The sequence below is a fragment of the Mytilus californianus genome, unplaced genomic scaffold (assembly GCF_021869535.1).
Source record: "Mytilus californianus isolate M0D057914Y unplaced genomic scaffold, xbMytCali1.0.p SCAF_4, whole genome shotgun sequence".
Classification (NCBI taxonomy): domain Eukaryota; kingdom Metazoa; phylum Mollusca; class Bivalvia; order Mytilida; family Mytilidae; genus Mytilus; species Mytilus californianus.
This window is the reverse complement of record NW_026262690.1, coordinates 94,726,213-94,752,746: the sequence shown is the minus strand read 5'-3', so window position 1 is coordinate 94,752,746 and position 26,534 is coordinate 94,726,213. Positions and strand designations below refer to the sequence as shown.

Here is a 26,534-nt window from a genome sequence, read left to right as displayed (position 1 = left end):
TCAATCATTGTTAGTTTTTTTAATTGAAATACATGTAAATAAACTCATCATAGATACCAGATTAAAATTTTATATGCCAGATGTGCATCTAGATGTGTATCTAGACCGATGACTTTTTTAAAAGTTTCATGGATCTCAAAAATGAACAGGTTACATATTTATGCCCAGCCTACAATAGATGGGGGGATATGTTTTCAGATCTTTGTGTCAGATCCTTCATCTGTCCTGCATCAGGTTTAAGTTTTGGTTTAAGATAGTTTATCATAAAATTGTGGTCAAATCAACACTAAACTTGGTATACATGTTGATCATGATGTGATCTTTTTCATATTTTTGCCAAATAAGGGTTTTGATCCTGATTTTATGTTTCACAGAAAGTTGTAATGTGATAGTGTGAGCGAGGCATGTCACCTTTGGATTCATAATCTAACATATGTCTTTAGTCTTACTTATGCCAAAATATACATGTTATCATCTTATAATGTGACTGATGTAAAATTATTAATTCAGTTTTGAACAAAATTTCATTTTACATCCTTAAGTCAATCAGATACTTTTTTAATCGTTGTGGAATTAAAATTTACCATGTAACCATATTTAATTGTATAACTTTCAGTCAAGCTGCCATGTATTGTTAGTGACTGGAATGAATGGTCAGCACCTGACGCTACAGGATCTTCATTCAGATGGAGATATGTTACCAGACCTGCAATTAACGGTGGAGCAGAATGTCCAGACCTCATACAGGGCAAGAAAGGTACGTATAAAAGCCAAACTTATACAATATTGTCACATTTTCTTGCCTTGATTATTGAGGTTAACCTTACTAAACCTTTACAAACTTCAGTTCTTAAAGGTGATGTCTAGTCATAGAGAAATTGGATCTTTATATCCTGGTTACAAATGTTTCGATTCTTCATACCAAAATTGTGTGTATGAATGTAAGGGAATTGTGCATAACCCTCAATGAGACAGCAACTTAACGACACAAAGATCCAAAAGACATCTACAGATTAGCTTATACCTAATTTGTGATAGTTTACAGTGTGATGAAGTGGTGTTAAAACAAAGGTAAAGTTTCATTCGGTGATATCTTTTTTATTGTAATTTTGCACACATGCATGACTTACCAGAAATGTATTTGTCATAATGTTCTATGCCTTGCCTTTTATTTTGTCCTGTCTGTAATGTCAGAACTTTTTGAAACTTTCACAGAATATTACTCACATGATGTACTTTTGCACCTCTCATTTTATTTCCTTATCCATATGATTTGGGGTTAACTTTGTCATGACATGGACTTTGTCATATCTGCACACTACATCTCACATTGTTAGCCACTCCTCCAAAACTCTCAATCAGAAGTTGATACAAATTTTCTCAGAAACTTCACCATATTATGATGTTGTGCTCCTACTATTTTGTTTTTATACTAAATATTTTGGGGGTTTCCTTATCAAATTATGGACTTTACAGGGAACAGAGGTGTCAATTTGTGACATGTGAACTGCCCATTACATAATTTCCTATGGTATCAAACTGAAATCATTGTCTCTCTTTTTAACAGTACCACTGCCACTTATTGTGGGTCCATGGAATACATGGTCAGCACCTGATGCCACTGGAAGCACCTTCAGATGGAGATATGTATTGCGACCAGCAATTAACAAGGATGAACCAATTCCAGATCTCATTGAAGCAAATAAAGGTAGAAACCTACTTATCCCAACCGGTTATCCTTTAAATTTGTCAGTATATATATATATGGACATCAGTCTTTTTATGTACCGAATTCAGCTTGTATAGTCTGCGGTTTTATTCTCCAAATTTGAACATGCCTGACAGGGTTGCGGATGATAGAGTACGATAAGCAAAAAATAAGAAAAAAAATTTGATTTCGCAAGGGATGTTCCTTTATGTTTGTTATTGAAATTGTAGAGGGCACTCTTATCATTTTCAAAACTAATAATTTTACCTAATCCATATTGATATGTTATTTTTATTCAAATTTAAAATTAAATGCTTCACTACAAATTTCTTGTTTCTTTCCACTGCATTGCTTAAAATAAACTGGAATCTGCTTGAAATTTATGGAATGAAAAAAGTGTAGAAGTCAACTGGGAACAAGCTTATGCATAACGATGTATAAACTACAAAACGTTATTGGTTGTTCATTCTGTTTTAGTGTTTCATATTGACGTATGTGTTTTGTTTTAGCTTCAGATCCTTTAAACATTGATGTGATAGATATGTTAAACATTATTTTACTCAAAGATGGAACTGTTTTACTTTCAAAGTTGCATTCTAGTGATATCTATTAAGTACGGATTTCCCGTACACTCTCATATATATATTTTCATTTACACATGCCATTCAAACTTCTGGTTTAAACATAAGTTTCTAAATTGCTTTTTATGTGATTTTGACTTATTTTAACACTTGTGAAGGCTTCTAGAACCATTTACAAGCATTTTCAAGTTCTATTTGATGATGGAAAACAGGTTTTTCCATAAAAATACGGCAAACGACCACTCACAATTTGAAATTACTGAAGTTTTATATTAGATGTTTTCTAACAGTTACAAAAAGTTTTTATGCCCCACTTAGGGGCATTATGTTTTTCAGTCTGTGAGTCCATTTGTCCCAGAGAAAAACACTTATGTGTAAATGAAAAATCAGAGAATTAGAACATTGAGATAATAAAATGCTGCTTACGTTTTTGATGTAGTATCATGGATTTGTAAGACATCAAACTTCTGCTATTGCATGCTCATAATGTTTCATTTTGCTGGACAATGTATAACATGAATATATTAACATAAATTAAAAAACAGTAAATACTTTTGTTTGCATTAAAATTGATTAGACTCTACCTTCTTGAGTAGATCAGTAATTTCTTCAAATTCTTAACCATATTAAGTAATTTGTATATTATAATTTCAGTACCACTGCCATGTATTGTATCTGACTGGAGTGCATGGTCTTCACCTGATGCTACAGGATCATCATTTAGATTCAGATTTGTAACCAGACCATCAGTAAATGGAGGAAAAGAATGTCCAGATCTCATACAGGGCAGAAAGGGTATGATTATAAAACAAAAAACAAAAGACATCTTATCGTTAAAGATTAAGGATTAAGTCAAACATTGATTTGAATTCTGTATTCATTAATTGGAACTGATCAAATAAATTTTAATTGTATTATCGTTATTACCAAATATTTCTTCACTCAGCAGTTTGATTGCATTATTTTAAACTGAGTAAATTCATTGGTGACCAAGTAGTCTTAGTAGTCCATCTACTGTGATCACTTGCCTACCAATAATGAGGTTGTAAGTTCAAAAATTGCTCAGTGGTTTAAACTTAGTATTCTGCTTTTCTCCACCAACAAAAACTGGCCGCCATGAAAAAACTAAGATTGCTGAAAGTGGCATTAAACACCACCAAACTATCAATCAATCAAAATTGATCAACTAGTTAATAAAATAAACTTGTTGCAAAAAAACAGTTTGTTGATATAAAAAAGTCATATTTATGAACACGAATGTGGCCACTTTCATTTTAGACAAAAACCATCTGAAAAGTGACGCTTTATGGCATATTTGATAGAATTTTCATATTTAGGCTTGAATTTGAGCGTCTTTAATAACCATATGAGTTTAAATCTTTTCCAAAAACTAATTGAATCGACTGAAGTAGATACTCAAGTGTTAAAAGAATGTCAAAAATCTTCCATCAGAGGTACTTCAAATTTTAGGCAAAAATTAACCCTTACCGGACCTTCTCCTTTCAAATCCATTGGTTTTTTTTTTTAATCATACTTATGGTGAAGGAAATAAACCTTTCCCAAGAATCAGTTGCAGTTTACCTGGACATTTAATTTTTTGCAGAGAGAACTGTCCTATTGAATAAATACAATATCTATTATTCTTTGTGGAGTTCATTCAATGGTTACTTTAAATTTTTTCAAGGATAAATTTTAATTTCCAATTGAATGAACTCTACTGAGAACAATAGGTATTGTATTTCTTCAATGGTAGAATTTACTTACAAAAATTTAAATCAGCAGATAAAGAGGTAGGGCCAATTTCCCCTGAAATATTTTCACAGAAGGGCCAATTTAAAAAAGTGCTGAAAGAATAAAAGTTACAATAAAAACATGGTTATGTTTCTATCACATTTTTTTGGATGTTTGTTTATTTCAAAGAGTCACACTGAAGTAGGTGCTTGTACATAACCAATAACACGCGAATTGATTATATAGCAATGAAGCCCAAATGTTGTGTGTGTTATACACATAACGAAAAAAGGCCATAGCAGAACAATTTCAAAACAACAAAAATATTTTTTCTAAATCTTGAACAAGAACGTTTTAGAAAATAGTATGATATGTAACAAATACAGACAGTAATTTTATCGCCAATCCACCAACTGTGTAGATACTAGTACTGGCATTGTAACATTGTACCACCGTCCCTACATTGGAACCTAAGTCATCAGAAAATGAAACAACACCACAGAAAAAATCAATTACACTACCAATCGCGACTGTAGGTAAAACATCAAGAAAGCATTGAATCTGTATCACAACATACAGTCGATCCATTTGTTACAATGCCGGGAAAAGACCAGATTACATGTGTTTGTTACGCAAGCCGTTCTAGTACCAACTGGTGTAAGCTGTTGTCCGGTTCATATAGACGGTGAACCTTAAAAGCTGGAACAGTGTATAGATATAGATACATCCAGATTGAGGAAAACAACTTCCCAGTTAAATGCGTCAGATATTTTTTGGCTTCTTGGCATTAAAACAGAGACCGATCTTGAATCAGATTAGCTGATTTATATCAGATAATTAGATTATTAAATGTTTCTTGTAATTATATTTAACCCCCTTTTTTAGGCGCCACTAAGGGGCATTCAGTTTTTTGGTCTGTGCGTCCGTCCCTTCGTTCGTCCAACTGTTCGTTCGTCCGTCTGTCCCGTTTCAGGTTAAAGTTTTTGGTCAAGGTAGTTTTTGATGAAATGATAGTACGAGTGGGGCATCCGTGTACTATGGACACATTCTTGTTTAATATTCTGTTAGTTTTAAGTTAAACAAAGCTGTGAAATACATGTACGCAACAAATCACCTACCAACATTAACACGCTAACTGAAGCACCATGTTTTTTTTTAATACAAAAATAATTTTAAATATCTATTAGTTGATAATTCATATTTTTATGCTCCTCAGCGGCTTTTACAAAAAAGATCAATATTGGTTTTGATAAACAAAAACAAAAATCAATAGTCTTGGCCTTGATTATTGTAGGAATACCTGTTCAGGGTATGAAAATAGATGATGTGACGTGTTTTCATATACTATAATTAGTATCTATTGGGCTATTTAAAAACATGATTTACCTAGCTAATCAAATGAAAAAAACTCACGGGAAAATGGCCCTACTTCTTTAAACTAAATCTGTGGAAAGGTTTCATTTAATTTGCAATAAATTGAAATGCATAAATAACATCTGATTGATATGAATTTCAGTCAAACTTCCATGTATTGTTGCTGATTGGAATGAATGGTCAGCACCTGATGCTACAGGCTCTTCATTCAGATGGAGATTTGTTGTCAGACCAGCCATAAGTGGAGGACAAGAATGTCCAGACCTCATACAGGGCAAGAAGGGTATGTTTATTAAAGAATTATACAATAAGTCTTACCGTCTGGACGAATAGATGATTTGTTTTATTTTTTCAGGGATTTTATGTTTTATTACCATATGGTGTTTTTCACATGCTTCATCATTAAAAGAAGATTAATTCAGTTTCAGAAGATTAAAGGAATTTTGTTAAAGTAACAGTTTCTCATTAGATTCAAAAGTCAAATTAGAAGTCTGTTCAGTACCATTACACAAAATCTTTGGCTTTTCAATTGGCCAAGCAGAAAGTCTAGTCACTACCAGAAGACAATAATCAGGTTATTCCCTATGGTAAAAATTTGAATCAATCTTTATATATATCAGTATTAAAGTACCACTGCCTTTGATTGTTTCTGACTGGAGTTAACTCTTCACCTTAATATTATATACAGATATTATTTCAACTTCATTCAATTAGCATGAAAACTTGATTTTTAGGTAACATGTAAATGACAAATAACAAAGAGGTAATTCTTTAAAGAGTAAATTTCATTTTTTTACTAAATGAATTGTAAAAAAGTCACTTCTGTTTCAATTTTTAAAATGGTCAAGAAAATTAAAATATGGGATGTAACAAAATATTTTACAATAGTAATGGTTTCAAAGTTTAACAACAATTGTGCTGAAAAAATCTTGTGATACTTGTACTAGCAAATTCTCAATCTCTTCAGGAGTCAAACTACACAAGTACACAATGAAGAATTTATTTCTAGTTCCATGGGAACAGCCAACTACAAAATTTCCTAGGGTATCAAACTGAAATCATTGTCTATCTTTTTAACAGTACCACTGCCACTTATTGTGGGTCCATGGAATACATGGTCAGCACCTGATGCCACTGGAAGCACCTTCAGATGGAGATATGTATTGCGACCAGCAATTAACAAGGATGAACCAATTCCAGATCTCATTGAGGCAAATAAAGGTAGAAACCTACTTATCCCAACCGGTTATCCTTTTAATTTGTCAGTATATATATGTATGGACATAGTCTATTGATGTAGCTTTAAGTTTTTTCATTTGTTTTCCTTTCTTCCCTAGAAAAAGCTGCTCCTTATCATTCCATAGTCTATGGTAGACATTACATAAGAAATATAACACTACTTGCGTATTACAGCTCTTTTCATAATGCTAGCAAGATAAAGAATTGTTTGGCTTGCTTGCTTTGTTTGTGTCAATGTTTGCTCAAGCATTGTAATTAAGATTGACATATGAAAACAACATAAAAAGGCGGATTTAAACTTGTATACATTATATTTAAATTTGATTGGACATTATCAAATAATTAAATTTACCTATACACAGGTTTAACTCCGCCTACTTATATTGTTTGCAGCTGTCAATTTTAATTACAATGCTTGAGCAAATATTTATACAAACAAAGCAAGCAAGTCAAACAAACCTTTGCCTTGCTAGCATTATGAAAAGAGCTGTAAACTAGCTCTACACTTTAGGATAGATAAGCAATTTAACATGTATTTGTTGATTGATGTGATTTAACTTTCTCAAAACTCAATAGGTTAAGTCATATATAGCTGTAATAATGATGTACTTAAAAATATGTATTTAAAGCTCACAAGTCTTAGTAGTTTATATTTTGTTTGGGAGAAAAACACTTATGTGTAAAAGAAAAATCAGAGAACTAGAACATTGAGATAATAAAAGGCTGCTTATGTTTTTGATGTAATATTATGGATTTGTAAGACATCAAACTTCTACCATTGCATTCTCATAATGTTTCATTTTGTTGAAAAGCAAACTAATTCATTTTGCTGGTCAATGTATAACATGAATATATTAACATAAATTAAAAAACAGTAAATACTTTTGTTTGCATTGAAATTGATTAGACTCTACCTTCTTGAGTAGATCAGTAATTTCTTCAAATTCTTAACCATATTAAGTAATTTGTATGTTATAATTTCAGTACCACTGCCATGTATTGTATCTGACTGGAGTACATGGTCTTCACCTGATGCTACAGGCTCATCATTTAGATTCAGATTTGTTACCAGACCATCAGTAAATGGAGGAAAAGAATGTCCAGATCTCATACAGGGCAGAAAGGGTATGATTATAAAACAAAAACAAAAGACATCTTATCAATTAGGATTAAGTCAAACATTGATTTAAATTCTGTATTCATTAATTGGAACTGATAAAATAATTTTTAATTGTATTACCAAATATGTCTTCACTCTGCAATTTGATTACATTATTTTAAACTGAAAAGTTTGCATTGGTGGCCAAGTAGTCTTAGTAGTCCATCTACAGTGATCACTTGACTACCAATAATGTGGTTGTGAGTTCGAAAAGTGCTCAGTGGTTTAAACTTATATTCTGTTTTCCTCCACCATCCGCCATGAAAAAATTTATAGTACTGAAAAATGCATTAAACACCATCAAACTATCATTCAATAAAATTGATCAACTAGTGAATAAAATAAATGTGTTGCAACAAAAAAGATTGTTGATATAAAAAAGTCATATTTAGAAGAAAATATTCTTACATTATTATCCAATGCATGACTTTCTATTTCATATGAAGATTAGAAATATTAAACAACAAATTAATATTTTAACAGTTACCCAAATTTCAAATCTATTGGGTTTTTTTTTAATCATACTTATTGTGAAAGAAATAAAACCTTTCCCAAGAATCAGTTGCAGTTTACCTGGACATTTAATTTTTGAAAAGAGAATTGTCCTATTGAATAAATACAATACCTATTATTCTCTGTGGAGTTCATTCAGTTATTACTTTAAATTTTATCAATGAGAAATTTAAAGTTCTATTTGAATAAACTCTACTGAGAACAATAGGTTTTGTATTTCTTCAATGGGAGAATTTACTTTACATGAATTTTAATCACCAGGTAGATTCAATTTGATTCTGTGGAAAGGTTTCATTTAATTTGCAATAAATTGAAATGCAGAACATAACATCTTATTGATATGAATTTCAGTCAAACTTCCATGTATTGTTGCTGATTGGAATGAATGGTCAGCACCTGATGCTACAGGCTCTTCATTCAGATGGAGATTTGTTGTCAGACCAGCCATAAGTGGAGGACAAGAATGTCCAGACCTCATACAGGGCAAGAAAGGTATGATCATAAAACTATATGTTCAATACATGACACATCAGATTTATATAACTTCAAACTAAACCACTATTGACAATTGATATAGTTTGGGCATGTTTCTCTAGAAACTCCATTCAATGGGCATCCCACACCAAACAAAAAATGACAAGTTTTTAAATATTTTATTTATGAAAATTAACAACTTATAAGAGGACATTCTTAAAATAACTGTTGGCATTTGATTGAATGAACAAAAGTTACCTCTCTCCAACTTTTTTTTAATTACAAGTAATTTTTTTGGTCTTACAAAATGCTTCAGTGCAGTATTGTCTATAAAATGAATAAAATTTACAAACAACTAAAACACATTTGGTTGTATCAGTGGTTTTGCAATAGGTTCAACAGTCAAATTTAAAGTCTATTATGTACCAGTAGACAATACAGCTTTAATTTTAAATTACTTTTGTATTGCCATTTGAATAATTTCATTTGGTTTCAAACTACTCTCTGGTCATCTTTACAGTACCACTGCCACTTATTGTGGGTCCATGGAATACATGGGCAGCACCTGATGCCACTGGAAGCACCTTCAGATGGAGATATGTATTGCGACCAGCAATTAATAAAGACGAAAAGGTTCCAGAACTCATTGAGGCCAAGAAAGGTAAATATAACTTTTACTTAAAAAGTTACAGGTTTTACCACTTTTACAATTGAATGCTACAGGTTACTGTATTTATACATGATGGCTTTGTTCTTTTTTTTAATAACAATTTACCAATTAGTTCTACCCTGCAAGTGATTGTTAATAAAAAGCAGTTGTGATGATAATATTCTTATCATTTAATTCCAATTATTGAATGTTTCATATTGTAATATACATGACTTAGGTTTGGGGGACTAAAGACAATTATAAAATATAAATAAACGAAGAGCTCTCAAATTACATCATTTTACTTTGAATTCAAACACAAAAAGAGGCTGATACAAGTAATAATCACAACAATGAATGATGAACAAGGCAATACAGTTCCAGAAAATACTGATTCAACATACAGATATACAACAATATGTAGACTACAAAAATCAAACAACAAAGTTTCATGAAACTCTTACATTCACAAGTCAGTTATGTACTTTTTAAATCACCCTTCACCCTTTAAGTAACTGTCTTATTTGTATAATTTTCAGTGGTTCTTCCATGTATTGTAACTGACTGGAATGAATGGTCAGCACCTGATGCTACAGGCTCTTCATTCAGATGGAGATTTGTAACCCGACCAGCAATTAATGGAGGAAAAGAATGTCCAGATCTTATACAGGGCAAGAAGGGTAAGGTTTATAAACAATATCATCAATATCTATACATGACTTGTCAGATTTACACATTTTTGAAGTGCCTAACTGTTGATCATAATATTATATGCTCATGGTATAACAGACACTCCATTGTATGAAAGTAATATGTAAATGACAATTAGAAATAAGGTCAACCTAAAAAGAGTAGATAATGGTGATTTTTTTCTAAATGAATTGTATTAAAGTCACTTTTGATTCAAATTTTTAGTTTAAAAGTATTAAAAACTATGATCTTACCAAAAATTTTAGAACAGTAATAATTCTTAAGTTTTACATTAGCTGAAAAGAATCCTGTTTTACTAGAAGTTTCTCAATCTCTTCAGGGGCCTTACTAAACATCTATTCTATACCAGTACACAATAAAGCATTTATTTCTTGTTCAATATGCACTGCCATTTAAATCATTCTATATGGTATCAAACTGAAATCATTGTTTCTCTCTTTTTTAACAGTACCATTGCCACTTATTGTGGGTCCATGGAATACATGGGCAGCACCAGATGCCACTGGAAGCACCTTCAGATGGAGATATGTATTGCGACCAGCAATTAACAAAGACGAAAAGGTTCCAGAACTCATTGAGGCCAAGAAAGGTAAATATAACTTTTACCTATAATGCAACAGGTTTGACCACTTTTGCATTTGTTTGCTACAGGTTACTGTTTTTACAATATGACTTTGTTCTTTTTGAATAACAATTTACCAATTACTTCTATGCTGCATGTAATTGTTAATAAAAAAAACAGTTGTAGTGTAATGATAATATTCTTATCATTTTTAAAAATTCCAATAATTGAATGTTTCATATGTAGACTACACAAATCAAACAACAAAGTTTCATGAAACTCTTACATTCACAAGTCAGTTATGTACTTTTTAAATAACCCTTCACACTTTAAGAATCTGTCTTATTTGTATAATTTTCAGTGGTTCTTCCATGTATTGTAACTGACTGGAATGAATGGTCAGCAGCTGATGCTACAGGTTCTTCATTCAGATGGAGATTTGTAACCAGACCAGCAATTAATGGAGGAAAAGAATGTCCAGATCTTATACAGGGCAGAAAAAGTATGATTATAAACAATATGTTCAATATCTATACATGACTTGTCAGATTAACACATTTTTGAAGTGCTTAACTCTTGACCATAATATTATATGTTCATGTAATAACAGACACAAACTTTTGAACAGTAATAATTCTGAAGTTTAACATAAGCTGTAAAGAATCTTGTTATACTAAAAGTTTTTCAATCTCTTCAGGGGCCTTACTAAACATCTATTCTATACCAGTACACAATAAAGCATTCATTTCTTGTTCCATATGCACTGTCATTTAAATTATTTTATATAGTATCAAACTGAAATCATTGTTTCTCTCTTTTTAACAGTACCACTGCCACTTATTGTGGGTCCATGGAATACATGGGCAGCACCTGATGCCACTGGAAGCACCTTCAGATGGAGATATGTATTGCGACCAGCAATTAACAAGGATGAACCAATTCCAGAACTCATTGAGGCCAAGAAAGGTAAATTAACCTTTTTTCATGGTTCTTATTGAAAAAAAGGCTTAAAGGATTGACCACCAATGCTGAGAAATAAATGTACCAGCTACTTCTTCAATCTGCAACTTCAAACTGGTCATTTGGTAAATAATTACACCTTATATAAGAATGCCGGATTTTGATTGGTTGTTAGCCAGTGTATTTTTCGCATATTCTAACATTTTTTCCTCATTTCAAACGAATTTGCCTGTTTTTTCACCACTGCCGGTGAATTTGCCTCGAATTCCCCTCTCTGCCGTGGTGTTTGCCATTTTGGATATTCCTTTTTTACCCTCTTGAGCCTGTTCCCGCCAAAATTATTCAGAACCTTTCTCACTTTATCCCAACAACATGGTTAAGCACTATTGATTGAGATAAACCGAAAACTGTCAGAAATATACATATAAAGAGGGGAAAAAATGTCTATACAAATGAACGATTTGATCATGGAAAAACAATGACGTTTACACATACAGATACCATGACGTTACAAAAAAACAACGCTAACGCATATAAGTACATGTATAATTCCCGCGGTACTACGATTTCCCTTCACATGTACAGACATTTTCAATCATAATCTATTTGGTGTAGTTAAACAGATATATCATGTTATGGAGGGGTATTTGCAAAAAATACCAGTCTTGGGACCAAATTTCCCTCGTGTTGTGGCTTGGGAAATTTCACTGTCCCTTGACTGTTGACTGGTATTTTTCGCAAATACCCCTCCATAACATGATATTTCTGTTCACAATCAGCCCATATATTGCAAAAAAAAAATTAGTGTTGGTATTAAGCAGTAAAAATTTACCAATCCTGTGTCAATGATTGACTTTTCATTTCTCATGAAAACTGGAATAGTTTTGAAGAAAATTTCCGAAACACAACATCCAAAAGTCAATTTAGTACTTTTTCAATCATTCTGAAATTAAAATTAAGCATATAACCATATTCATTTGTATAACTTTCAGTCCAACTTCCATGTATTGTAACTGACTGGAATGAATGGTCAGCAACTGATGCTACAGGCTCTTCATTCAGATGGAGATTTGTAACCCGACCAGCTATTAATGGAGGAAAAGAATGTCCAGATCTCATACAGGGCAAGAAGGGTAAGGTTTATAAACCATATGTTCAACAGATAAACATGGCTAGTCAGATTTACATTAACTCTTGACCATAATATTAAATGCAGATATTATATCAGAAAATCCATTCAATCAGCATAAAAACCCTTAATTTTTATACGACCGCAAAAAAATTTTTGTGGTGGTATATTGGTATGACGTTGGCGTCGTCGTCGTCGTCGTCTGGCGTCATCCGGCGTCGTCCAAAGACACATTGGTTTTCGCACTCTAACTTTAGTTTAAGTGAATGGATCTCTATGAAATTTTACCACAAGGTTCAATACCACAAAAGGAAGGTTGGGATTGATTTTGGGGGTTATGGTACCAACAGTAAAGGAATTAGGGGCCAAAAAGGGGCCAAAAATAAGCATTTTTGTAACTTCCAGACATAACTTGTGTGTTAGTGTATGGATCTCTCTGACATTGTACCACAGGGTTCCATATCACAAAAGGAATGCTGGGATTGATTTTGGGGGTAAATGCCTCAAAATTTTAGGAATTAGGGGCCAAAAAAGGGGCAAAAAACAAGCATTTTTCTAGTTTCATGACAATAACTTGTGTGTAAGTGTATGGATCTTTCTGAAATTGTACTACAAGGTTCCATATCACAAAGGGAAAGCTGGAATTGAGTTTGGGGGTAATTACTGAAACGTTTAGGAATTGGGGGCCAAAAAGGGGCCAAAAATAAGCATTTTTCTAGTTTCCAGACAATAACTTGTGTTCAAGTGTATGGATCTCTCTGAAATTGTCCTGCAAGGTACCATACCACAAAGGGAAGGCTGGGATTGATAATGGGGGTAATTGCCTCAATATTTTAGGAATTAGGGGCCAAAAAAGGGGCGAAAAACAAGCATTTTTTTAGTTTCAGGACAATAACTTGTGTGTTAGTGTATGGATCTTTCTGAAATTGTACTACAAGGTTCCATATCACAAAAGGAAAGCTGGGTTTGAGTTTGGGGGTAATTGCCCTAATATTTAGGAATTTGGGGCCAAAAAGGGACCAAAAAACACATTTTTCTAGTTTCCAGACAATAACTTGTGTTCAAGTGTATGGATCTCTCTGAAATTGTACTGCAAGGTACCATACCACAAAGGGAAGGCTGGTATTGAGTTTGGGGGTGATGAATCATAAGGGGGTTTAAAAAAATTTGGGGGGGGGGGGGGATTTTTTTTTTTCCTTTTTTTTCTTTTTTTCCTTTTTTTTTTTCTTTTAAAATTTTCCATTTTAAGTTGGTTATTTCTGATTTATATTTATAAGCAAATAATAATGATATGGTAGGAGATACACACCAAACAGGATGTGTAAATTATTATATAATAAGTATTGTGCAATAGCAAGAAATTTTATATTGCACAATAGCAAGAAATCTTCAATTGCACAGTATTGCGCAATAGCAAGAAATCTTCAATTGCACAGTATTGCGCAATAGCAAGAAATATCCAATAGCACAATATTGCGCAATAGCAAGAAATTGTCAATTGTACAGTATTGCACAATAGCAAGAAATATTTAATTGCACAGTATTGTGCAATAGAAGATACTTCATATAAATTGCTTGATCAATTTCAATTGGGTTTTATTCTTGAATTCTTGGGGTTCTTTAATATGCTGAATCTAACCGTGTATTTAGTTTTTGGATTTTGGGCCCCGTTTTTAAATTGGTCCACATTGAGGTCCAAAGGGTCCAAAATTAAACTTTGTTTGATTTCATAAAAAATTGAATTATTGGGGTTCTTTGATATGCCAAATCTAACCATGTATTTGGTTTCTTAATTTTTCGTTCCGTTTTCAAATTGGTCTACATTAAGGTCCAAAGGGTCCAAAATTAAACTTAGTTTGATTTTAACAAAAATTGAATTCTTAGGGTTCTTAGATATGCTGAATCTAAACATGTATTTAGATTTTTGATTATGGGCCCAGTTTTCAAGTTGGTCCAAATCGGGGTCCAAAATTAAACTTTGTTTGATTTCAACAAAAATTGAATATATGGGGTTCTTTGATATGCTGAATCTAACCATGTATTTAGATTTTTGATTTTTGGGCCCCGTTATCAACTTTGTCCACATTGAGGTCAAAAGGGTCCAAAATTAAACTTTGTTTGATTTCATCAAAAATTGAATTCTTGGGGTTCTTTGATATGCTGAATCTAACCATGTATTTAGATTTTGGATATTGGACCATAATAGGTGAATGTCCAATTTAAAATTTTTAAGTTCTTAGACCACATTCATTCTGTGTCAGAAACCTATGCTGTGACAAATATTTAATCACAATCCAAATGCAAAGCTGTATCAAGCTTGAATGTTGTGTCCATACTTGCCCCAACTGTTCAGGGTTCGACCTCTGCGGTCGTATCAAGCTGCGCCCTGCAGAGCATTTTATTTAGGTAAGTAATGACAATTAAGGAAAAGGTAATTCTTTCAAGAGTAAATTTCAGGTTTTTCTAAATGAATTGTATGAAAGTCACTATTGTTTCAATTTTTTAGATTCAGAAGAAAAGAAAAATCGGGATCTAACAAAATATTTTACAACGGTTATGATTATAAAGTTTAACAATAGCTGTGCTGAAAGAATCTTGTTATACATGTACTAGCTAATTCTTAAACGCTTCAGGAGTGAAGCTACACATCTATTCTATACCAGTACACAATGAATATAGATAAGAAGATATGGTATGAGTGCCAATGAGACAACTATCCATCCAAGTCACTATGTGTAAAAAGTAAACAATTATAGGTCAAAGTACGGCCTTCAACATTTAGCCTTGGCTCACACCGAACAGCAAGCTATAAAGGTCCCCAAAAAGACTAGTGTAAAACAATTCAAACACACCAACCAACGGTTTATTCTATATAAAAAATGAGAAACACTTATGAACCACATCAACAAACGACAACCACTCAACAACAGGCTCTCTACTTAGGACAGTTTCATAAAAATGCAGTGGGTTAAAATGTTTTAACAGGCACCAACCTTCACCATAACCTGAAACAGTGGTATAACATTACAACATAAAAAGACATACAACAAAACATCAATTGAAATGGCTTAACTCGATCAAAAAGACAATACACAAAAACAAGTAAATATACACTGAACGAAATAAGTTTGATCTCTGACACAATATAAATAAGAAAGATGTTCAATGTCAAAAAGACAACTTAAACCTAGGACAAAACGGAGCATTTATATTTTGTTCCATGTGAGCTGCGAATTACATAATTCCCTATGGCATCAAACTGAAATTATTGTCTCTCTCTCTTTTTAACAGTACCACTGCCACTTATTGTGGGTCCATGGAATACATGGGCAGCACCTGATGCCACTGGAAGCACCTTCAGATGGAGATATGTATTGCGACCAGCAATTAACAAAGACGAAAAGGTTCCAGAACTCATTGAGGCCAAGAAAGGTAAATTGACCTTTTTTTCACGATTCTTTTCAAAAAAGAAGCTGAAAGTATTTACCACCAATGCTGTGAAATAATTGTACCAGCTACTTCTTGAATCTGCAATTTCAAACTTATCATTTTGTAAAAAATAAGCCCATATATTGCAAGAAAAAAAATGGTGTTAGTATTAAGCAGTGAATATTTACCAATCCTGTGTCAATGATTGACTTTTTATTTTACATTAAAACTGGAATTAATGAGTTGAGTTTTGAACAAAATTTCAGAAGCATTATACATCCAGTTGTCAATCAAGTACTTTTTCAATCATTCTGAAATTAAATTTAAGCATATAACCATTTTTATTTGTATAACTTTCAGTCCAACTTCCATGTATTGTAACTGACTGGAATGAATGGTCAGCAACTGATGCTACAGGCTCTTCATTCAGATGGAGATTTGTAACCCGACCAGCAATTAATGGAGGAAAAGAATGTCCAGACCTCATACAGGGCAAAAAGGGTATGTTTATAAACAATATGTTCAATAGATTTACATGGCTAGTCAGATTTACATTAACTCATGACCATAATATAATATGCAGATATTATTTTAGAAACTCTATTCAATCAGCATAAAAAACCTTAATTTTTAGGTAACCTGTAAATGAAAATAATAAAAAGGTAATTCTTTAAGAATGTTTGCTCCTCTGTTTCAAAATAACATACTTTTTAAAAGATCATTATATAGGTACTTAAAAAGCAGAAAAAAATTATAGGTCTGTGTCCTTGTTTTTAAGATATATGGCCTTTAAAAATTATAAAAAGAAAAGTAGGGGTTAGTGGGCAAAATTTTTATTGGCACTACATGGATAAAACTAGAGGATTCCGAATATCTGACAAAAAGTCCAAAACAAGAGAAGCGAACATCCTTTCAGGTTTTTCTTAATGAATTATATAAAAGTCACTATTGTTTCAATTTTTTAAATTGAGAAGAAAAGAAAAATTGGGATCTAATAAATTTTACAACAGTAATGGTTATAAAGTTTAACAACAATTGTGCTGAAAAGAATCTTGTTATACATGTACTAATTTATTATCAATCCCTTCAGGAGTCAAACTACATATCTATTCTATACCAGTACACAATGAAGCATTTATTTCTTGTTACATGTGAACTGCTTCTTACATAATTCCCTATGGCATCACACTGAAATATTTGTCTCTCTCTTTTAAACAGTACCACTGCCACTTATTGTGGGTCCATGGAATACATGGGCAGCACCTGATGCCACTGGAAGCACCTTCAGATGGAGATATGTATTGAGACCAGCAATCAACAAAGACGAAAAGGTTCCAGAACTCATTGAGGCCAAGAAAGGTAAATTGACCTTTTTTTATCATGGTTCTTATTAAAAAAAAAAGCTGATAGTATTGACCACCAATCCTGTGAAATAAATGTACCAGCTACTTCTTGAATTTGCTATTTCAAAGTGATCATCTGTTATAAAATCAGCCCATATATTGCAAGAAAAAAATTGGTGTTAGTATTAAGCAAATGCTGTGTACTGAAAATATAACAATCTTGTGTCAATGATAGACTTTTTAGTTCACCTGGCCCAAAAGGGCCAAGTGAGCTTTTCTTCTCACTTGGCATTCGTTGTCCGTCTTTGTCGTCCATTTACTTTTATAAAAATCTTCTCCTCTGAAACTACTGGGCCAAATAAAACCAAACTTGGCCTAAATCATCTTTAGGGTATCTTGTGAAAAATGTATCAGATGACCAAGCCCATCAACCAAGATGGCTGCCATGGCTAAAAATAGAACATAGGGGTAAAATGCAGTTTTTGGCTTATCTCTCAGAAACTAAAGCATTAAGAGCAAATCTGACATGTGGTAAAAATGTTCATCAGGTCAAGATCTGTGTGCGCTGAAATTTTCAGACGCATCAGATAACCCGTTGTTGGGTTGCTGACCCTGAATTGGTAATTTTAAGGAAATTTTGCAGTTTTTGGCTATTATCTTGAATATTATAAAAAATAGAGATAAACTGTAAACAGTAAAATTGTTCAGTAAAGTAAGATCTACAGATAAGTTAACATGACCAAAATTGTCAATTCACCCCATAAGGGGTTATTGCCCTTTAAAATCAATTTTTCATAATTTTTTGTAATCTTTTACAAAAGTCTTCTCCACTTAATCTACTGGGCCAAATAGAATTAAACTAAGCCACAATTTTCAAAAGGGTATCTTGATTGAAAAATATATCTGATGACCCTGTCATCCAACCAACATGGCCACCATGGCTAAAAATAGATCATAGGGGTTTACTATAGAATTCTATGGGAAAATTGTAAAAAAAACAATTTCAAATGGTCACAACTTGAAAACTAATCTAAATAATGATAAGGGGTCTTCAGTAACTATTGTAAAACTACAATGGAGTGACCTGCTTTAAATTTAACTACCGAGCCAAATTAAACCGAACTTGGCCTCAAACATTATTAGGGTATCTAATACAATTATGATTTTAACCTTAGCAACACTGGCTCTTGAGAGCCTCTTATTATTTCACATGAAAACTGGAATTAGCAATGAATTGAGTTTTGAACAAAATTTCACAAACTCTATGTCCAATTGTCAATCCAGTACTTTTTCAATCATTCTGAAATTAAATTTAAGCATATAACCATATTTATTTGTGTTATTTCAGTCCAACTTCCATGTATTGTAACTGACTGGAATGAATGGTCAGCACCTGATGCCACAGGTTCTTCATTCAGATGGAGATTTGTTGTCAGACCAGCAATTAATGGAGGAAAAGAATGTCCAGACCTCATACAGGGCAAAAAGGGTAGGTTTAACAATATGTTCAATAGATATACATGGCTAGTAAGATTTACATTAACTCTTGACCTTAATATATGCAGATATTATTTTAGAAACTCCATTCAATCAGCATAAAACCCTTAATTTTTAGGTAACCTGTAAATGACAAATAATGAAAAGATAAATCTTTAAAAAGTAAATTTCAGTTTTTTTTAAATGAATTGTATGAAAGTCACTATTGTTTCATTTTTTTTTTAAATTGAGAAGAAAAGAAAACTTGGGATCTTAAAAATATTTTTCTGCAGTAATGGTTATAAAGTTTAACAACAATGTGCTGAAAAGAATCTTGTTATACATGTACTAGCAAATTCTCCATCGCTTCAGGAGTCATACTGCTTATTTATTCTATACCAGTACACAATGAAGCATTTATTTCTTGTTCCATGTGAACTGCCAATTACATTATTTTCTATTGTATCAAACTGAAATCATTGTTTCTCTCTATTTAATAGTACCACTGCCACTTATTGTGGGTCCATGGAATACATGGGCAGCACCTGATGCCACTGGAAGCACCTTCAGATGGAGATATGTATTGCGACCAGCAATTAACAAAGACGAAAAGGTTCCCGAACTCATTGAGGCCAAGAAAGGTAAAGTGACCTTTTCATGGTTCTTATAAAAAAAAGGTTGAAAATATTGACCACCAATGCTGTGAAATAAATGGACCAGCTTCTTCATTAATCTGCAATTTCAAACTGATCATCTGGTAAAAAATCAGCCTATATATTACAAGAAAAAAAATGTTTTTTGTATTAAGCAGTAGCTGAGTAATGAAAATATAACAATCTTGTGTCAGTGATTGACTTTTTATTCTCATGAAATCTGGAATTAACAATACTTTGAGTTAAATTTCACAAACGCTACATCCAATTGTCAATCCATTACTTTTTCAATAATTCTAAATTAAATTTAAGTATATAACCATATTTATTTGTATAACTTTCAGTCCAACTTCCATGTATTGTAACTGACTGGAATGAATGGTCAGCACCTGATGCCACAGGCTCTTCATTCAGATGGAGATTTGTTGTCAGACCAGCAATTAATGGAGGAAAAGAATGTCCAGATCTCATACAGGGCAAGAAGGGTATGTTTATAAACAATATGTTTAATAGATATACATGGCTTTTCAGATTTACACAACTTTGAAGGAGTTAACTCTTGACCATAATATTATATGCAGATATTATATCAGGAAATCCATTCAATCAGCATAAAAACATTAATTTTTAGGTAACCTGTATTGACAAATAACGAAAAAGTAATTCTTTAAAGAGTAATTTTCAGGTTTTTTCTAAATGAATTGTATAAAAGTCACTATTGTTTGATTTTTTTTAATTGAGAAGAAAAAGAAAATTTTGGATCTAACAATACATTTGAGAATAGGAATGGTTATAAAGATTAACAACAGGTGAGCTGAAAAGAATCTTGTTATACATGTACTAACAAATTCTCAATTGCTTCAGGAGTCAAACTATACACTTATTCTATACCAATACACAATGAAGCATTTATTTCTTGTTCCATGTGAACTGCTAATTACATAATTCCCAATGGCATCAAACTGAAATCATTGTCTCTCTTTTTAACAGTACCATTGCCACTTATTGTGTCTCCATGGAATACATGGGCAGCACCTGATGCAACTGGAAGCACCTTCAGATGGAGATATGTATTGCGACCAGCAATTAACAAAGACGAAAAGGTTCCAGAACTCATTGAGGCCAAGAAAGGTAAATATAACTTTTACCTATAATGTGACAGGTTTGTCCACTTTTGCATTTGTTTGCTACAGGTTACTGTATTTATTCATGATGTCTTTGTTCTATTCGAATACCAATTTACCAATTATTTCTATGCTGCAAGTGATTGCTTATAAAAATAGTTGTAGTGTAATAATAATATTTTTATCATATAAATCCAAGTATTGAATGTTTCATATGTAGACTATAAAAATCAAACAACAAAGTTTCATGAAACTCTTCATTCACAAGTCAATTATGTTCTTTTCAAATCATCCTTCACCCTTTAAGTAACTGTCTTATTTGTATAATTTTCAGTGGTTCTTCCATGTGTTGTAACTGACTGGAATGTTTGGTCAGCAGCTGATGCTACAGGCTCTTCATTCAGATGGAGATTTGTAACCAGACCAGCAATTAATGGAGGAAAAGAATGTCCAGATCTTATACAGGGCAGAAAAAGTATGATTATAAACAATATGTTCAATATCTATACATGACTTGTCAGATTTACATATTTTTGAAGTACTAAACTCTTGACCATGATATTATATGCTCATGTTATAACAGAAACTCCTTTCAATGAGCAAAAAAAATGGGTGTTTTGGTAACCTGTAAATGACAATTAACAAAAAGGTCAACCCTAAACGAGTAAACATTGTGGGTTTTTTTTTTAAATTGTATTAAAGTCAATTCTGTTTCAAATGTTTAGTTGAAAAGGAAAAGAAAACTGTGATCATAACAAAATATTTTAGAACAGTAATAATTTTGAAAGTTTAACATTAGCTTAAAAGAATCTTGTTATACTAGCAGTTTCTCAATTGCTTCAGGAGCTATACTAAACATCTATTCTATACCAGTACACAATAAAGCATTATTTCTTGTTCCATACACACTGCCATTTAAATTATTCTATATGGCATCAAACTGAAACCATGGTCTCTCTGTTTTTAACAGTACCACTGCCACTTATTGTGGGTCCATGGAATACATGGGCTGCACCAGATGCCACTGGAAGCACCTTCAGATGGAGATATGTATTGCGACCAGCAATTAACAAAGACGAAAAGGTTCCAGAACTCATTGAGGCCAAGAAAGGTAAATTGACTTTTTTTCATTTTTCTTATTTAAAAAAAAAACTGAAATTTTGACCACCAATGCTTTGAAATAAATCTACACAGCCACTTCTTGAATCTGCAATTTCAAACTGATCATCTGGTAAATAATCATATATTGCAAGAAAAAAATTGATGTTACTATTCAGCAATAAAAATTCAACAATCCTGTATCAACGATTGACTTTTTATTTCACATGAAAACTGAAATTAACAATACATTGAGTTTTGAACAAAATTTCAGAATCACTTACATCCAAAAGTCAATCCAGTACTTTTTCAATCATTCTGGAATTGAATTAAAGCATATAACCATATGTATTTGTTTAACTTTCAGTCCAACTTCCATGTATTGTAACTGACTGGAATGAATGGTCAGCAACTGATGCTACAGGCTCTTCATTCAGATGGAGATTTGTAACCCGACCAGCAATTAATGGAGGAAAAGAATGTCCAGATCTCATACAGGGCAAGAAGGGTATGTTTATAAACAATATGTTAAGTAGATATACATGGCTAATCAGATTTACATTAACTCTTGACCATGATATTATATGCAGATATTATTTCAGAAACTCCTTTCAATGAGCATAAAAAAAACTTAATTTTTAGGTAACATGTAAATGACAAATAAGGAAAAGGTAATTCTTTCAAGAGTTAATTTCAGGTTTTTTTCTAAATGAATTGTATAAAAGTCACTTCTGTTTCATTTTTTTAAATTGAGTAGAAAAGACAAATTGGGATCTAACAAAATGTTTTAGAACAGCAATAGTTATAAAGTTAAATCACACCTGGGCTGAAAAGAATCTTGTTATACATGTACTAGCAAATTCTCAATCGCATAGGAGTCAAACAACACATATATTCTATACAAGTACCAGTACACAATGAAGCATTAATTTCTTGCTATATGTGAAGCCTGGTTACATAATTGCCTATGGTATCAAACTGAAACCATTGTCTCTTTCTTTTTAACAGTACCACTCCCACTTATTGTGGGTCCATGGAATACATGGGCAGCACCTGATGCCACTGGAAGCACCTTCAGATGGAGATATGTATTGCGACCAGCAATTAACAAAGACGAAAAGGTTCCAGAACTCATTGAGGCCAAGAAAGGTAAAGTGACCTTTTTTTCTTGGTTCTTATTTAAAAAAAAGACCGAAAGTATTGACCACCAATGTTGTGAAATAAATGTACCAGCTACTTCTTAAATTTGCAATTTCAAACTGATCATCTGGTAAAAATCAGCCCATATACTGCAAGAAAAAAAATAGTGTTTGTATTAAGCAGTTAATGAAAATATAACAAACTTGTGTCAATGATTGACTTTTTATTTCACATGAAAACTAGAATAAACAATGAATTGAGTTTTGATTAACATTTCACAAACTCTAAATCCAATTGTCAATCCAATACTTTTTCAACCGTTTTGAAATTAGAATTAAGCATATTTAATTGTATAACTTTCAGTCCAACTTCCATGTATTGTAACTGACTGGAATGAATGGTCAGCACCTGATGCTACAGGCTCTTCATTCAGATGGAGATTTGTTGTCAGACCAGCAATTAATGGAGGAAAAGAATGTCCAGACCTCATACAGGGCAAGAAGGGTATGTTTATAAACAATTTGTTCAATAGATATACATGGCTATTCAGATTTACACAACTTTGAAGGATTTCACTCTTGACCATAATATTATATGCAGATATTATATCAGGAACTGCATTCAATTAGCATAAAAAAAAATAATTTTTAGGTAACATGTAACTGACAAATAAGGAAAAGGTGATTCTTTAAAGAGTAAATTTCAGGTTTTCTTCTAAATGAATGTATGAGTCACTTCTGTTTCAATTTTTTAAATTGAGAAGAAAAGAAAAATTGGGAACTAATAAAATGTTTTAGAACAGTAAGGCCAACATGAATTAATTAGTAGATTTTTATCCAGCTTTTTGAAAAAATTGTGCAGGTGGGAGGATTTTATTTTTTAAATCTTATTTCCTCTGCAACCTTTCGTAATATGTTTTTTATATGCAAAGGTAATAATAAGCTTATATCATATATATATAAAAAATACTACACACTTTTTTCAAATTCTGAAATAAATATTTCTGAGTGGGAATTACTGTTCTAATTGCTTTAGATACCAATTTTCAGTAAATAGCAAAAAATGAGGAGAAATGCTCTCTTTTAGACTACCTACATCAACTTTATTTTTTGATTTTTAAGATAGACAATGGTTTATTGTGCCCATAAAATGAAGCATGTATGTATGCATTGGTATGAAACACAAGTACTAAAGTAGAGTTACATGAAAACTCAAAATGTGTTGAAAATACTAGGGTTAATGCTTTTAAGATTCTTATGCAAGGTGATAATATGATATTATTAACTAGTAATAAACATACAATGTATATACATGACCTTAACCAAAAGAAGACGTTGTTTAATTACTACATTGAGGGGCTGGGATCAGAGGGTGTTTGATGTTTGTCAACAAAAAGGGACAGTTTTGGGGTAAATCTTGCTATATATGTTGACTGACTTTTTTTTACTCATTGAAGTCAATATTAAGTCCTAAAAAGAGTAAATTGTATCGCACACGATTGTGTTTGGGTCAATTTCTTTATCCCAATCATGTTTTTATACGTGTGTGTGTCAGGATTCGTACGCTTTGAATATCAATCTGAGTGTGAATTTCCTGACACAAATTCTTCGTATAAATATAAAAAAATCAACGCTTTTCTAATCACTGAAATATGTAATATACCCCGATTTGAGTTCTTTGATGCAGCTTATTACTTATATCAGAATATATCAGGCCTTTCCAGTAATTCATCTTTGTTCTCCGAAGATATTGTCCAAATTATTTTGGTTAAATTACTTGAAGTAATACGAAAGCCTAATTTTTCAACAGGAAGTTTTGAATGAAACGAAGTTGATATCGCTGTTAACGGTAACAGACATAAAAAGATCCGGAAAGCGTAAATTTTTAGAAAGTAAAAAAAATCAAGGCAGGTGGGAATGAAAATCTATCAATTAATTTTAATTGGCCTAATGGTTATAAAGTTTAACAACAGCTGAGCTGAAAAGAATCTTGTTATACATGTTCTAGCAAATTCTCAATTGCTTCAGGAGTCAAACATCTATTCTATATCGGTACACAATGAAGCATTTATTTCTTGTTCCATGTGAACTGCCAATTACTAAATTTCCTATGGTATCAAACTGAAATCATTGTCTCTCTTTTTAACAGTACCACTGCCACTTATTGTGTCTCCATGGAATACATGGGCAGCACCTGATGCCACTGGAAGCACCTTCAGATGGAGATATGTATTGCGACCAGCAATTAACAAGGATGAACCAATTCCAGAACTCATTGAGGCCAAGAAAGGTAAATATACCTTATTTTTAGCTAGGTTTTACCACATTTGCATTTGTTAGCTATTGGTTAATGTATTTAAACATGATGGCTTTGTTCTTTTTGAATAGTAATTACTTCTATGCTGCAAGTGATTGTTAATAAAAAAAAAAAACAGTTGTAGTGTAATGGAAATATTCTTACCATTCAATTCCAATAACTTACCCTTTTTCATATGAAGACTACAAAACAACAAAATTGTTTTGAACATAGTTTCATAAACTCTTCATTCACAAGTCAGTTGTATACTTTTTAGCTCACTTGGCGTCCGTCGTCCGTCGTCGTTAACTTTTTACAAAAATCTTCTCTTCTGAAACCACTGGGCAAAATTTAACCAAACTTGGCCACAATCATCATTAGGGTATCTAGTTTAAAAAATGTGTCCGATGACCCCGCCAACCAACCAAGATGGCTGCCATGGCTAAAATAGAACATAGGGGTAAAATGTAGATTTTGGCTTATATCTCTGAAACCAAAGCATTTAGAGTAAATCTGACAAAGGGTAAACTGATTATCAGGTCAAGATCTATCTGCACCGAAATTTTCAGACAAATCTGACAACCTGTTGTTGGGTTGCTGCCCCTGAATTGGTAATTTTAAGGAAATTTTGCAGTTTTTGGTTGTTATCTTGAATATTATTATAGATAGAGATAAACTGTAAACAGCAATAATGTTCAGCAAAGTAAGATCTACAAATAAGTTGTCATGACCAAAATTGTCAGTCGACCCCTTTAGGAGTTATTGCCCTTAATAGTCAATTTTTAACAATTTTTCGTAAATTTTTGTAATCTTTTACAAAAATCTTCTTCTCTGAAACTACTGAGACAAATTTAACCATACTTGACCATAGTCATTATCAGGGTATCTAGTTTAAAAAATTTTTCCGATGACCACGCCTTCCAACCATCATGGCCGACTTAGTTAAAAATAGAACATAGGGGTAAAATGCAGTTTTTGGTTTATCTCTCTGAAACTAAAGCATTTAGAGGAAATCTGACAGGTGGCAAAAATGTTCATCAGATTTAGATTTATCTGCCCTGGAATTTTCAGATGAATCCGACAACCTGTTGTTGGGTTGCTGCCCCTGAGTTAGTAATTTTACAAAAATTTTGCAGTTTTTATATGACCGCAAAAAAAATTTTGTGGTCGTATATTGGTATGACAT

General features: G+C 32.3%; 1 protein-coding gene across 1 annotated transcript in view; it reads left to right on the top strand.

Annotated features, from left to right (window-relative positions):
• LOC127698846 (uncharacterized) overlaps nucleotides 1–26,534 on the top strand; it is a 141,382-nt gene that overhangs the window by 73,085 nt on the left and 41,763 nt on the right. Inside the window, exons 83-108 of the mRNA XM_052202529.1 lie at nucleotides 617–757; nucleotides 1,568–1,708; nucleotides 2,944–3,084; nucleotides 5,537–5,677; nucleotides 6,475–6,615; nucleotides 7,618–7,758; nucleotides 8,657–8,797; nucleotides 9,300–9,440; nucleotides 9,968–10,108; nucleotides 10,588–10,728; nucleotides 11,063–11,203; nucleotides 11,527–11,667; nucleotides 12,654–12,794; nucleotides 16,082–16,222; nucleotides 16,580–16,720; nucleotides 17,438–17,578; nucleotides 18,911–19,051; nucleotides 19,539–19,679; nucleotides 20,036–20,176; nucleotides 20,682–20,822; nucleotides 21,150–21,290; nucleotides 21,786–21,926; nucleotides 22,281–22,421; nucleotides 22,922–23,062; nucleotides 23,417–23,557; nucleotides 25,202–25,342. Coding sequence (XP_052058489.1) covers nucleotides 617–757; nucleotides 1,568–1,708; nucleotides 2,944–3,084; nucleotides 5,537–5,677; nucleotides 6,475–6,615; nucleotides 7,618–7,758; nucleotides 8,657–8,797; nucleotides 9,300–9,440; nucleotides 9,968–10,108; nucleotides 10,588–10,728; nucleotides 11,063–11,203; nucleotides 11,527–11,667; nucleotides 12,654–12,794; nucleotides 16,082–16,222; nucleotides 16,580–16,720; nucleotides 17,438–17,578; nucleotides 18,911–19,051; nucleotides 19,539–19,679; nucleotides 20,036–20,176; nucleotides 20,682–20,822; nucleotides 21,150–21,290; nucleotides 21,786–21,926; nucleotides 22,281–22,421; nucleotides 22,922–23,062; nucleotides 23,417–23,557; nucleotides 25,202–25,342 — 3,666 coding nt within the window. The remainder of the gene's footprint in view (nucleotides 1–616; nucleotides 758–1,567; nucleotides 1,709–2,943; nucleotides 3,085–5,536; nucleotides 5,678–6,474; nucleotides 6,616–7,617; nucleotides 7,759–8,656; nucleotides 8,798–9,299; nucleotides 9,441–9,967; nucleotides 10,109–10,587; nucleotides 10,729–11,062; nucleotides 11,204–11,526; nucleotides 11,668–12,653; nucleotides 12,795–16,081; nucleotides 16,223–16,579; nucleotides 16,721–17,437; nucleotides 17,579–18,910; nucleotides 19,052–19,538; nucleotides 19,680–20,035; nucleotides 20,177–20,681; nucleotides 20,823–21,149; nucleotides 21,291–21,785; nucleotides 21,927–22,280; nucleotides 22,422–22,921; nucleotides 23,063–23,416; nucleotides 23,558–25,201; nucleotides 25,343–26,534) is intronic.